General features: G+C 47.9%; 8 protein-coding genes across 8 annotated transcripts; 4 read left to right on the forward strand and 4 right to left on the reverse strand.

Moving 5' to 3' along the window:
- Positions 1–33: 33 nt before the first annotated feature.
- Positions 34–646, reverse strand: FTJAE_3733 (histone acetyltransferase HPA2; the record flags this gene model as incomplete). The annotated part of the gene is made up of 2 exons (XM_037350063.1): positions 34–56; positions 379–646. 2 exons carry the CDS (start codon positions 644–646, stop codon positions 34–36), a joined length of 291 nt encoding a protein of 96 aa, XP_037209147.1.
- A 1067-nt stretch (positions 647–1713) lies between these two features.
- On the forward strand, positions 1714–1984 carry FTJAE_3734 (uncharacterized protein; the record flags this gene model as incomplete). The annotated part of the gene is made up of 2 exons (XM_037350064.1): positions 1714–1775; positions 1834–1984. 2 exons carry the CDS (start codon positions 1714–1716, stop codon positions 1982–1984), a joined length of 213 nt encoding a protein of 70 aa, XP_037209148.1.
- A 357-nt stretch (positions 1985–2341) lies between these two features.
- On the reverse strand, positions 2342–3300 carry FTJAE_3735 (uncharacterized protein; the record flags this gene model as incomplete). The annotated part of the gene is made up of 2 exons (XM_037350065.1): positions 2342–2398; positions 2446–3300. 2 exons carry the CDS (start codon positions 3298–3300, stop codon positions 2342–2344), a joined length of 912 nt encoding a protein of 303 aa, XP_037209149.1.
- A 406-nt stretch (positions 3301–3706) lies between these two features.
- Positions 3707–4730, forward strand: FTJAE_3736 (2'-hydroxyisoflavone reductase; the record flags this gene model as incomplete). The annotated part of the gene is made up of 3 exons (XM_037350066.1): positions 3707–3742; positions 3796–4212; positions 4269–4730. 3 exons carry the CDS (start codon positions 3707–3709, stop codon positions 4728–4730), a joined length of 915 nt encoding a protein of 304 aa, XP_037209150.1.
- Positions 4731–4991: 261 nt separating this feature from the next.
- On the reverse strand, positions 4992–5617 carry FTJAE_3737 (chrR cupin-like domain protein; the record flags this gene model as incomplete). Its single annotated transcript, XM_037350067.1, has 2 exons — positions 4992–5223; positions 5280–5617. The coding sequence occupies 2 exons, from the start codon at positions 5615–5617 to the stop codon at positions 4992–4994; spliced, it is 570 nt and encodes a 189-aa protein (XP_037209151.1).
- Positions 5618–7795: 2178 nt separating this feature from the next.
- On the forward strand, positions 7796–9211 carry FTJAE_3738 (uncharacterized protein; the record flags this gene model as incomplete). Its single annotated transcript, XM_037350068.1, has 6 exons — positions 7796–7939; positions 7998–8034; positions 8087–8328; positions 8376–8599; positions 8650–8780; positions 8829–9211. 6 exons carry the CDS (start codon positions 7796–7798, stop codon positions 9209–9211), a joined length of 1161 nt encoding a protein of 386 aa, XP_037209152.1.
- A 1575-nt stretch (positions 9212–10786) lies between these two features.
- On the forward strand, positions 10787–12403 carry FTJAE_3739 (1-aminocyclopropane-1-carboxylate synthase; the record flags this gene model as incomplete). Its single annotated transcript, XM_037350069.1, has 6 exons — positions 10787–10933; positions 10981–11022; positions 11076–11332; positions 11392–11537; positions 11587–11795; positions 11846–12403. The coding sequence occupies 6 exons, from the start codon at positions 10787–10789 to the stop codon at positions 12401–12403; spliced, it is 1359 nt and encodes a 452-aa protein (XP_037209153.1).
- A 95-nt stretch (positions 12404–12498) lies between these two features.
- On the reverse strand, positions 12499–13504 carry FTJAE_3740 (galactinol synthase; the record flags this gene model as incomplete). Its single annotated transcript, XM_037350071.1, has 2 exons — positions 12499–13406; positions 13468–13504. 2 exons carry the CDS (start codon positions 13502–13504, stop codon positions 12499–12501), a joined length of 945 nt encoding a protein of 314 aa, XP_037209154.1.
- Between the last annotated feature and the right edge of the window lie 64 nt (positions 13505–13568).

Genomic DNA, 13568 nt, shown 5'->3' on the forward strand with positions numbered 1-13568 from the left:
CGATGTTGGCGGCGCATCCTTGACTATATTTTGCTATTCGATACTAGTGATTAGGACTGGGAAAGCATATACAACAGGTTTGCGGAACTCGCTTTACTAGATGTGTACCTTAAAAGGCCGATATCATATTAGATGCGGTTCATTCTATTACAAAGCCATTCTATACTGAACAAACTGACTCTCAGCAAGAGTGTCATAAAGCTTCCTCGCCGCAGTATTATCATGCTTGGTAACCCACTGCACCCTCATATACCCCTTCTCCCTCGCAACATCCGCAACAGTCTGCGTCAACTTCCTCCCAAGACCCAACTTCCGGATCAACAAACAAGTCTATCACGTCAACACCTCTCTTCACTCTTCACGTAAGTCTTTACTTACCATTCAGTAAAAGAATTTCCTTCTCGCTCCAAGGCGTCTGCTCCGGAAAGAAATGCGCTATCCCGACTAATTTCTTCTCATCTCCTTTAACCTGTCGCACGACCAGCGCTTGTAGTCCATTCTTCTCCTCGATAATACGATCGAAAGTTCGTGCGTATTGATCTTCGTCAATCTTGGATTTGTAAAAGTCGATGTAGGCGCGGAATAGTTTGGACCATTCTTCAAAGTCGTCTCGGACTGGCTTTTCGATTTGATACGTTGCTGACATTGTGGGGATGTTTTGAGATGAAGAGTGTTATCGATGAGGGGAAGTTTTGAGGTTGAAGGCGCTGTTTAAAGGTTCGTTATCGGCTCCGAGAGGCCGGTTCCGAAGACTCGGGCCGGTCTGGGACTAGAGACCGGGAGTGCCACCGGCATGATATCACCTGTATCGCAATTAGTGTGAGTCAATTGACATGTAAGTGAAGTTTGGCACTGACTGCCTTCTCCCAGTCTGGTCGAAGTCACTGATTACAGTATTGCTGTCTCGAAATGGTGGTTGAGGGGGTCCCAAGCATGATGTCATCAAGCATAACTCCGCTTCTGGCCTCAAAGGATGTCGACGACACAAGCAAACCAGGTCAATATTGCTGACTCAGATGTGTTGAAAGCTTTTGATCACATTGAGTCAAGGGCTACGATCCTCCTCATATAATCAAGGACTTCGGCCAATAAATCTCACTCAGCGTCGTATACTCAAGCGCATCTCGTATAGAAAGCGGGACGGGTCCCGGATCATGACCCGAGAGGTACGGGAGTAGATCCTTCTGCGGCGAGAATCCTTTTGGATCCTATCGGAACATTATGGCCGAGCACGATCCGTATAGTGGTCCCATAGCCTCATATATCTCTTGACCTTAGGTAGCTAAAGGAGGGAAAAAAAGTCAAGACCTTGACCTAAAGCGATAAAAATATTTAGTAAATTTAATTTAAATCTAAGGTATTCTTTACTAAGTTTATTTTAATACCTTATTTTAAGGTTTAGTTTTTTCTTGCCCTTTAAGGGGTATTAGTTGTGGTTAGAGAGCTACATATGTCCCCGGTGTTCATGCAGAGTAACGGTCGACTCTAGGCTACAATCGGCAGGTGAGTCCTTTGATCCATGTAAGAGGTGAGATTTAGGTAGTATAAATCCATTTGCAACGCTGGTTGGATAGAAATAGGAATGTGGTCAGCTAAAGGATCCAATCCTAGTAATTGACAGATCACATAGCTACGTACATCTCTATATATAAGACACCGACGACCCGAAGAACCTCTGTTTTTTTATTACTCACTCACATCACAATCAACAGAATGCAGTTCTCCATCTTTAGCATCCTGGCCATCGCCACCGTTGCCATCGCGGCTCCCCAGTCGTATGTCTTTCCCTTGAGAGCAAACCTTCGCGAGAATTCGTTCTCTGACTTTGTCTAGCGCCTGTGAAAACGGTGGTCTGTTCTACTCTGACCCAAAGACCCTGGAGCCCTGCAAGTCGGCCTGTGCTGGCGGTACTTGTGCTTTCCAGGGTACCTGCGAGACTGACCCCAACATCCCTCTTCTTTGCTTGGCCAAGTGCACTTGCTAAGCGTCTTGGCCATGTCGAGAACAAGACATCGATAAGGCAGATGATTTATGAATAATGGAGGTTCTTTGTCATAGAAACAAGCAATGGCAAAAATGAATATCGTTTGTCTCTGAAGCTCAAGGCTCCACAATGCTAATAACTGCACCAATTTCCAAACTCTTCAGAACGTAGATATGTATCGACATTATCCTTCATCTCCTGAACGAGAGCAGAAGATCTTCGAACCGTGAACCACTCATGTCCGGCCGCTGAATCTCCGTGAAGTGACTCAACGTCACCAAATGAGGCCCCGGCACTTTCCACGCAGCAGCCTCCCAAGCACTCTCACTATCCGCATCCCAAAGCGTTGTCCGCACATCAAACGGCAGAGCCTCCACGCAAAGTGAATGCATCGTATATCCCCTTCTTAAAGAACTGTAAACTGCTAAGAGAATGTTGCAAACCATTATAGTCCGTCTTACATTCTCAGAGAATAGCCATGCTTTCCAGGGACTTAGTGAGCTTGGTAGTTGAGTCGGCGCATGCTGCCATAGCGTATGAGTCAGAGCCCACATTTCTTCATTGTCGCGTTCAATTTCATCTTCATTTGTGTCGTTACACTCTAGGAGACGGATTATTTGGGCGAGGCTTATTGCTTGTGCGTATGCCAGTGTGTCTGCGAAGGTGCTGGTCCGTTTGGAAAGGCGAAGGAGACGTCTGATTGTGAGGCGGAGGGCACTGAGGCGGCTGCTGGCGAGATAATCGCCGGCGATGTGATAGCTATAGCAAACATCGTGAACTTCCTCGAGTGGTGGTGGCAGTGAGGGAGTGTATAGTGCAGAGTGAATGAAGGCGGTCTTGCCATGCTCCACGAACTGGCTTGGGAAGCTCCGAAGGATATCAGACAGATGATGGAGTGTCGTCTGATCAAACACGCGAACGATTTCCAGATGAAGAGGATTGAAGATTTGGAGACCGTTGTTCATCGGCCTGCTCATGACTCTGGAACTGTTCAATCTTGCCAGGTCTGGAGGTCGAGAGCCATCATAGGAATCATTAGAAAGTACTTGTCGAATGAAGATCTGTAGTCTCGTATCCAGAACACCATGTGCCAACAAACGCGATAAGCTCTGAGAATCCTGTTCTTCCTTGAGCTTTCGAGACTTGACAATACTCTTCAGTGTCTTTTCGTTGATGGCGATGGGTGCAGGGGCTGGCTCATTGGCGTACCGGCAGGGAATACGCTTGGTGGAGCATCTCTCGCAGCAGGGACTCGCGAGATTGCACCGCCGTCGGGCTTTGACGCAAGCTTGACACGATCTTTGCAGTAAGCCCATAGTTGATCGACTTGTCAGTGCAATTTTAAGGAAATACGGCCAGATGTTTCTTTGATGAGGGAATACTCGCATGATGCTTGACTAATCATCAGCAGCAGATACGCGTGTTCCAAAAGAGGACTAGTCTCCACCCTGTGGTCCATAAAGGTTTAGCTTCCACCTGTTGGCTCAAAGAGGCTTAGACTCCACCATCTTCACGACGAGATGAGCTTGGATTGAGGCCATGATAATGTTGAAATGCCTCGATGCTGAGAAATCACAAACGGTTGAGTAATCATTGCACTGCTCTGAGAGTCTATAAGTAGTTCAGATATCTCCAGTCATGTAACGACACTACCAAGCACAGTTGATTTGCATCTCAAACATCTACTTACCCTGCATCTCTTGTTTTATATCTCCCTTCACCATGTCTACCGAGATCAAGAACGTTATGGTCCTCGGAGTAAGTTTCTCTTCTTCAGCGGTGTCGAGTCTTTGTGCTTATAAAAATTATAGGGCCGCGGAAACCTCGGACCATATCTCATCAGAGCACTTGTTAAAGCAGGCTTCAACGTCTCTGTTCTCAGCCGCACATCATCAAACGTCACTGACTCAACATTCTTGGATGCTACAATTCTCAAGTCCGACTACACTTTTTCGTCTCTTGTTGACGTCTTTACTGGACAAGATGCCGTCATCTCTACCCTTTCGACCGCCAATATCGCAGAGCAAAAGATCGTCATTGACGCCGTTGCAGCTGCCAAGGTCAAGCGATTCATGCCTAGCGAGTTTGGAAGCGACACTTCCGTTGAGGGACTAGAGAAGATGGCGCCTTTCCTCAAGGGGAAGCAGGATGTTATGGACTATGTCAAGTCTAAAGAAGCAGACGGGCTGTCTTGGACGGCCATTTTCACTGGTCCTTGGATTGACTGGGTAAGTTTGTGAACTGCCAATTAACAGAGAAAAGTAGTGTTCTGACGATAGATTAGATGCTGGTCGAAGGCAAAGGACTACTCTGCCTAGACATCAAGACCAAAACTGGCGAGCTTGTCGACTCAGGCGAACCAAAGTTCACCACTACGACCGCATCACAAGTTGGCGAAGCTACAGCTGCTGCACTCCTTCATTCAGACAAGACCAAGAACGAATACGTTCACGTCGCATCCTATAACACTTCTCAGAGCCAAGTCGTCGAGTCTCTCGAGAAGATCTCAGGCACCAAGTTTCAGCTCGAGAACTTGGATAACAAGGACCTATACGCTCGTGCGACAAAGTATATCGAAGAAGGTAATTGGGGCAGAGGGTACTATGAGCTGGCTACTGCGACTGTCTACAGCGATGCACCTGTTACATACTTCCCTGACAAAGCGGCTCATTGGATGAACGTGCTCGGCCTGGTTCAAGATGAGACCTTTGATCAAATGATCACCCGTGTTTTAGAGACTGTTTGAGTCTATGACATAGATAGGAGAAGGGATCATGAGACATCACGTGGTCTGGTGATATACCTCGGCATATAGTTAAGAGGGTCCTCACCGCTATTGCCAAGCCAATACAACACGGCATTCCCGATCAATGCACCAGGATACGAATATTCTGAATCATGTTCATTGTTCATATCTCTTTTGTTATTCATGGAGACTATCATGCGAAAATCATGCAAAGCTATATCGTAACCAACCCCAACCATCCCGACCGTTATTCATTTCCATTTAGTGCCAGAGAGCATCATTAGGCTTGATGCCCTTCTCCTTGCAGTGATCATAATACAACTTGGAGAAGCTGAAGAGATCAAGAGTGAACTTCAAGGTATCGTCATCATTCAGGAACTCAATGCTACCAGTGATGGTAAACACGATATCAGTGTCGTCCTGGACAGACAAGGTGTGGATAACGCCGGGGTTCTCGCAAACCCAATCTCCAGGTCGGGCAACCCAGTCGTATCTAGATCGCGATAGATTAGCACCTCAATCTTTGCACAAGGTTAGGGTAGCACATACTCCTTGTAGCCCCATTCTCCTGACATGGTGATGGCTGTAACGGTACCACGGTGTCGGTGCTTGCCCAGGCTGGCAGCCACCTTTGATCGAAGACCGACGACGAAAGTACCCGTCCTGTTCTCCATGCGCATGGGCTTCAGCTCAATGGGTCCGATCCACGGAAACCAGAGCGTATCCGTCTTTGCGTTGATATATACATCGGGGGCGCTGTACTTGTCGACAAACGCAAGCTCCTCCCGCTCGTGCTCGTTGAGGGCGGAGCCGTCCTCCTTGGGTCGCTCGGGAAGCTTGGAGACGGGCTCGGGGACGAGGTCGGGGGTAGTAGTAGAAGGAGCCATTGTTGAGATATGCTTTGTGAGGCGTCGATATGTTGTGCAGTAGTAGAAAGTGTAATAGGAAGTGCCAAGTTGTACTACGGGCCGTTCCTGGGCTGGATTTATTAAATGCAATTTTGTTAGGACCCTTGAGGCGAATGAGAGAAGCGGAGCCGATGAGGGGAAAGGATGAGTATTGATAGCGAGACGATTGGTTGCGCTTGTGGGCATTCGAAACGCGTTGTCCGCGGTGTAAATCCTTTAGGCTCGGGGCATACCACCATTTCGAGTACTAGACTGTCTCTGACTCGCGATAGCTCTGCTCATCCGGGGGAATAACCCGCTTCCCGCCCACAAACCGCCTATAGTCTCAACGGCTTTTCAAATTCTAGGGGTCTTTAGGCATTGAAAGCTGTATTACGGATATCTTTGTGAGGAAGGGTTGCTTGCTAGCAGAGTTTTAGAGGCGAAACTGTGGTTTTGCTTGAGGGCGACGATCTTGTCTGCATAAAGGTTCTTCATGCAACGTCAAGCACAGACCCCCATGGGTTTACTCGCCCCTGACGCTTTGCTTCCTCTTCTGGGAGAAGGATCCAGGCAAACTCCACAGGCGGTGTTTGCCTACAAAAGAATTAGAGCGGAGCGGTAAGGGCAGCATGGCGACGCCTGAGCATCACTTTGACCATGGTCCACTGGCTGGTCCACTGGTCTAAACCGTTCCGAAACTAGATGACCCCAGATCCGCTGCGACGTCAAAGGTCGTGCTTTGTTGAGACTTGAGAGGAAGAGATGAGAGACAGGAAATGCCGTTGTGCCAAGGAGCCAAGATTGAGATATTACCCGATTATTCGGGATATTTTATCTCCATTCTATAAGTGATAACTGATTGGTGCATTCGGGGCGATTGGGTAAGAGGATTGGATACCTTGTTTAGACGCGCTGACGCGGTGAGTCAAGACCCTGAACCAACAGCCAAGCCAACACATTGCAAGATACACTTTCCCAGGGTGTTCAGTCTTTGCTTTTTCACACTTGATCTCTTGTTTTTCTGGCCCAGGCTCTTGGGATCCTCAATCTTGGGTTCCGAGATCTTCACCGAAGCAAAACCTCGCATTGCTACCTTACAGTTGGGCCTGAAGCTAGCCTAGCCCCCCCCCGGAAGTCTTGTATCCGCTGTACTAGTATTTTTGTGGTTGCGGCACGACACCCGCGTAACTACCGTCTCCCCCCCCCGCGCGAGCGGCCACAGCGGCAGATTTCTGGGTCTTTGTGTAATTTTGCTTAGCCTTACGAGCTGATGCGGGAGCGAACCCGTGTTGATGCTATTGATACTTAGCGTGGGTTATGGCGCCAGCGCAGAGAAGCGTCTGCCTCACTTGACTGTTTAGTTCAAAGTATCTGCAGCGGCAGGAAAAAGAAAGTTTAAAAGAGTCAGAAGGTGCTGACATGCCATGTGAAGATTACTCGCAGATTGAGTTCTGCGAGGGCGGTCCACTATCGATATTAACTGTCAAACAATGACAAGGTTTGGCCCTGATTCCTGGGTCAGAATCACGATGTGACAATGCACCTCATCTTCGAAGGAATACTCCGTAATCCTTCGCGCCCAGAGATTACCCGCAGAACCCAAGGCCAACCTTGCAAGCCTTTCTTGGCTCTTCTAGTGCTAACAGAACAAGAACCAAACCAAGAACGGGATAACGAAGTCTTGACCTAAAAAAGCCGGTGGACCCGTCGAATGTCACATTGTGGAACCGACTAAACTGCTAGCTTGACTCCTTAGACCTCATCCAGCGACGATCATAGCCGTTGAGGCCCTACAAGCGCGCTTTTGAATTTCACCCAAGCTCTTTGTTCTTTCTTTGTTTACGAGGGGACTGATCATCGCAAGATTTGCGGTTCTCCTTTAGTTCCAAGTCCCACATACCGGTTCGTTTCGAATAGATAGATAAATTAAAATGTTTCCGTTCGGGGAACTGGCCCCCCTGGCGTAATTATACATATCTCTCGCATTGTATCCATCCTCTCGGGTTCGCGTTGGTCCTTTCGCTCTTCTCGTCTCTCTCTTTTTGTTCAAACTCTGTATGGTTGGGCTGCCCCCCTCTGGTTCTTGACGAACTGAGTGTGTAGTAAGCTTAACTCCAAACTCTGATTCGCGGAGGTGCTTGCTCCTTTCTGTTATTTACTTCCGTGGACGGGAAGATGGAGTCTAGGCAGACGGACCTTTGGGTCGTGCTGTTTGTCACGTTTGCTGCTGCGACTATCATCACTATCCTTCGGTTATTGAGTCGTCGACTCAAGAGGATTCCTTTGTCTTGGGATGATTACTTTGCTCTTTGTGGATATGTAAGTATTTTTTTTTAATCTGCCGGGTTTGATGTTGTGAGTGCTGACGGGTTTGAAGGCCATTTCTGTTGGTTGGATCATTATTATTCCCTACTGTAGGTTCCCGCCCAACGACCAGCGACCGATGTCGATACTAACTGTACCAAGGGGTCAACCACGGTCTTGGGCTACATATCTTGGATGTCACGAAAATGAGGAATATCACATTGGAAGATGCATTGTACCAATCGAAGCTTCTGCTCTTCATCGCCGAGCTCTTTTACGCTTTCGGGCTCTTCTTCGCCAAGGTCTCGATTCTCAGTCTCTACTGGCGCATGTTCCGGGTCAGCAACATTCGACTACCGATTCAAATCCTCTTCGGATGCGCCATCGTCTGGATCATTTTCCGAGTATGTACATCGCGATCAATCGAAGCTTCTAGGCTAATTGGTGGTAGATCTTTATGGGTATCTTTCACTGCGTTCCTGTCAATGCGTTCTGGGATTCAAATGCAGGCGGATATTGTGCCATTGAGGATAAGAAGTTCTTCTTTGGCACGACGCTGGTGCATGCGGGCATTGATATCGCCATCTTGATCCTTCCGATGTGGCAGATTGGTAAATTGCAGCTGCCTATGATTCAGAAGGCTGGTATTATGGTCATGTTCACCTTTGGCTTCTTGTAAGTGACCTTTATCCTGGGCCAATTGATGGAGTTACTGACAGGCCCAGCATTTGCGCTGCCGCTATCCGACTTATTGTCGCTGCTCGCGTCTTTAATGACAAATCCGCCGATCTGACGTGGAATATCTGCGACATTGTCATCTGGGCGACAGTCGAGGTCAATCTAATCAACGTTTCCGGTATGCGCCAACCCAGATTACTAGCTAAGCGGTGTCTAATATTTGCAGCTTCTCTACCCACGATCCGACCCGCGTGCACATACATCTTCACCTGTACGCATCCCCGAACCCGAACAGGCGCCAGCTCAGGAAGTTACCCCAACAGCTACGGCCGCAGTCAAACCAAGCAATCCATCCGCCTCGACACCATCAACAAATCCACGCCCAACGACGAATCTTCCTCAACGCACCAACTCGCCGAATCTGACGACGGCGGTGGTCGCGGCTCAGTATCAGACTTTGAGAGCCACGCCATCGACAGGTTCAGACCATCGGGGAACAAGTACACATCTACAGTCACGGGTCAAAGTCCAGGCACTGGAGAGTTTGGAGCAAATTTTGGTGGCATTCTCGTCAAGAATGAGACGACGGTGCATGTTTCCAAACACTGATCAAACTGAACCGATTTGGATTATCAATGGAGTCATGGAAAAAATAGCGATGTTATGGATATACCTTGTAGCCTTAGAGTAACAGTGAAATAATTAATAGCGATGATCGAGTCATTTGGACCCAATTACTAGGAACCATTTCAACCAATCGCAACGTGGGCGTAATGACTTTGGTGACATTAGTGGATGGGCCCCTGCGTCTCAAGCGTGGACTCTAGGATTTGATCCGCGGTGTCTTCGTCGCACTACAGTTGCCAAAGCAGGTTTTCTTCAGCCCCGAATCCACTGAAGAGATGTCACGGATCATTCCGTTGCAGATTCCCAGAGACTGTTTTCATCTCCATCTCCACTGCCAGCGACATGTCTCGTCTCTTCAACCCCACGCATTCGTAACTATTTGACACATCCAGTTCCATTCACTTCAGTCCGTGGCCGCTTAAGCTTCGGGCGGCTGTCACTCAAAATGTCATTCTACGCATTGACTCTAGCACTGACATTACCAAAAAGTCTAGAACTGACAAAACTGAGGCTGACGATATGAAGCACCGTTCTTGCTCTAGTGAACCTCTTTGCTTTTCCCACGTGCATCTCTGCGTCTGCGACCAGAGAAACTCAATGTCCAATAAGAAACAGTGCCCTGATGGCGATCAGACGCATCAAGGTAGCATCGTGTCTTTTTGAGTCGGAAGTTGGGGGTAAGAAATACTCCGGAACTTCCGCCAATGTGACATCGCACCATTCACGCTAAAGTGCGTCGGAGACAGGGTCAGGGCTTCGGCACTTGAGGGAAGTGAAAGTGAGGGGAAGTCGTGATATTGGGAGAACGCCAAATATGGGGTTTAGCAGTCGATAACGGTTGCGCTATAGTTTCAGCTCGTTCTTGGCAATTTCATGGGGTTGGTGGCGTAGATGATTGACTACCGGAACAAGCTTTTATGTGCCGTGAAGTTATTCTGGTAGTCTAACCCGAATTGAAGGGGCTTCTCGAATAAAAGAGCTCTTTCTAACGGAACTATGCCGACTTCAAGTATTCGGTTGATATGGGCGATGGTCTGAAACAGATCGGCATGCAACCTCTTGCAGTGAAACTCTCAAAATTCCGACATGAGAGGTATCACAAGATCGGGGAGAGACACAATCGGGGAAAGTGATAGATGATGTTACTGATCGCATGCCGCAGTTCGCCGAGACTGGTAACCTTGTCTTGAGATACTTACCCTGCCGGGAAACGCCAGACAGACGAGGTCAGTCCACTAAGAAAGCCCGAGGAACAGCATAAAATATGTCATAGGCAACAATGACCTGTATCGTGTTGTAAAAGAGGTCAAATCTCAGTCAGTACTGCATGTAACATCCGATTTGAGTCTTGGCTGCTTATTCGTGATGTCATCCCGCGCCCTTTGGAGAACATGGACTGGGCGGAATTCCGCCATGGATGACTTTAATCACCTTCTACGATGAATTGAATAAAATTTTCTTGATTCATCACCCAATGCAGATGTTGTGACTTGATTATAGGGGCTTTTACATTTTGTTGCAGAGCGTCGCTGATCTAAACTTGTATCTTGTCCGATTATGGCATCTTCAAAGGCAACCCTATCAAAGAGAGGCGAGGCTTTCGCGACGCTTACGAGCAAAATGCCAATGCTGGATGTAGTCAGCGATCTATGGCATCCCGAAACGAATCCTGACGGGTACATCAGCCTCGGAGTCGCTGGGAATGTAATGGTCAACTGTGACGCTAATAATGCAAGACTGATACTTGATAGACGCTCATGCACAAGGAACTGATTGAGCACATTACCCAGAATGTATTTATTCGCATCTAGCAAAAGATGTATCAGTTATAATGACTTCCAAATAGTTCAGTCTTGATAGCCATGCTTTAACAGCTGGTGACGGTTTCATAGGGTCTCATCGCCTACGAAACACCCTCGTAAGATTCATCAACCGCCACTTCGGCCCGTTTGAAGACATCACAAAAGATCAAGTCATTGTCACCTCAGGTGTAGGCCAGGCAATCGAGCTCAGTGGCTTCGCGCTCTGCGATAAAGGCGACGGCGTTTTGCTTGCGCGACCTCACTATGGAAACTTCCCCATTGATCTGGGCTATAGAGTGGAGTGAGTCAAGATCTGACCTTACTGTCTGTAGGAAGCTACAGTTATCTGACCTAACATAGAGCCAAGATTATCGGTGTCTCGTTTGGAGATGTAGATCCTTTTAGTATAGAGACCGTCACTCATTATGAGAAAGCTTTGGAGGAGGCCGAGGAGCAAGGGATTCGTGTTAGGGTGTTCCTGTTGTGCAACCCTCATAACCCACTGGGTGAGTGCACGATTAATACTCTTGAACATTTCTTTTAATCATCTGCCAGGTCGATGCTATGCTCCCGAGGTTCTCAAGGCATACATGCAATTCTGCCAGAAACATAACCTACACCTCATCAGTGACGAGGTATATGCCCTGTCAGTCTGGAAGAACCCAGACGTCCCTAATGCGCCGGAATTCACTTCAGCTTTGGCTATTAATCCGGGTGGTTTGATTGATAGAGATTTGCTACATGCCCTTTGGGGAATGGGCAAGGTATGGGATTGAAAAACCCTTGGTGCGAAGAACCACTGACTTTTTGATAGGACTTTGGTTCCTGTGGTATCAGAATAGGCTGTCTGACCAGTCGGAATGAGGCCTTTTTACGAGCTTGTGAAGCAAACTCTTACTTCTCCGGACCTTCTTCCCTGGCCGACCTTGCGACCGCGCGTGTACTCGCTGATGATACCTTCATCGAGAGTTACATCAAAACCAATCGATTACGATTAGCAGAGAACTACAGACTAACGACCAAGTTCTTAAAGGGCCATCAGATTCCATACAAGCAAGGGTCCAATGCAGGCTTGTTCGTATGGGCTGATCTATTCCAGCCCTTGCGCGCACAACTTGATGCTACTCTACAGAAGCAGAAAGACCAAGAGGGAGATCTTGAGAAAGCTCTGAGGGCTCTGGAAGCAAGTCTACAAGAGACTCTGTTGAGGCACAAGATATTCTTGGCTCTTGGCGCTGATTTCGGAAGTGATGTGCCCGGCTGGTTTCGAATTGTGTTTGCTCATGAAAAGACGTATCTGAACCTGGGTCTGGAGCGCATGATCGAGGCTATCGAAGCTTTCCGTGGTCGACTTATGGAAGATAAAATGTAATCCATATCACGGCAGGAGTAGTAGTATGTCAATGGCTTTCGTTTAATACCTCAGGTAGCTCTGCATGGCCATCAGATATATGGAGTAATATCCATTTACGAGATTCCGAGTGTCTTTTCCTCAGCACGCATTGACTTGTACGCGTCAATCCACCATTTATGTATAGGCTTATCCCCCTTCCAGGTCCCATCTGACCCAAGCTCATCCCATGGCTTAGGACTGAGAATGTAATGTACGTTCTTGACCTTATCATCACGCCATATAGCCCCGTGCACGCTTGGATCCCGCATCGTCTTCAAGGCGTTGTATATATATGGCAACGCCACCCAACGACCTTTGTAAAGATCTGCCAATAGGTCCTGATCTGGAAACTGATAGTCAAGGCCAGTCTCATTCATCTTCGTGACGATTTGGTCGAAAATAATTTTCGATGGGTTGATGACGAGAAGTCCACTGTTAAGCTTGCCCAAGCCTGTGGAGATATCTGCTCCGGTAGTTTGTGCCACGTCTGGTGAAGTATGCTGTGATGTGAACGCGCAATTCTCGGGTTTCCAGTTAGGCGGATAGTGCGGCTTTCGTAAAGGATTACAAGTGCATGCATGACAAGCAGCAAACACCCTTTTACTGCGAGTCGCGTCTCCAGATCTGCTTAGTGACGGTGAATCAAGCTCGAGATCCATGAGTTCATCCATATTCTGAAGTGGAAGCATATCTGAGTCGAGTAGAACTATACGTGAGTAGTCGGTAAGTGAGAAGGCGATCAGTTTTGTCCAGCATTCGTTGAAACGCGGGTCATCGGTGTATTCCTTTGCGGTCGTTGGGGCGAGTCGTGGTACTTGGAGGGTTGCTATGCTCCGTCGCTTTAGAGACTCGACGCTGGTTTGAGATAATGTACTGGTGTATAGGACCAAAAGCGGGTATCTCGATTTGACGCATCGTAGACGGTAGCTGAGTGTCAATACGCCCTTCAGATAGTCATCATTCGTCACCAACGTCGCCCATACTGAGTAAATGTCAATTCATCAACACCGAGAAAGCCTGGCTACGCGTAAAGAACCACAGACCTTTTGGGGGCAGAGTCGCCGTATTCTCAGAAACCATTGTAACCGGGACAGATCAAAGATTCCCGAGATTGGATACAAATTAGAGCCTCGAACAGATTCCA

This window comes from Fusarium tjaetaba (genome assembly GCF_013396195.1).
Source record: "Fusarium tjaetaba strain NRRL 66243 chromosome Unknown NRRL66243_c0000070, whole genome shotgun sequence".
NCBI classification, from domain to species: Eukaryota; Fungi; Ascomycota; class Sordariomycetes; order Hypocreales; family Nectriaceae; genus Fusarium; species Fusarium tjaetaba.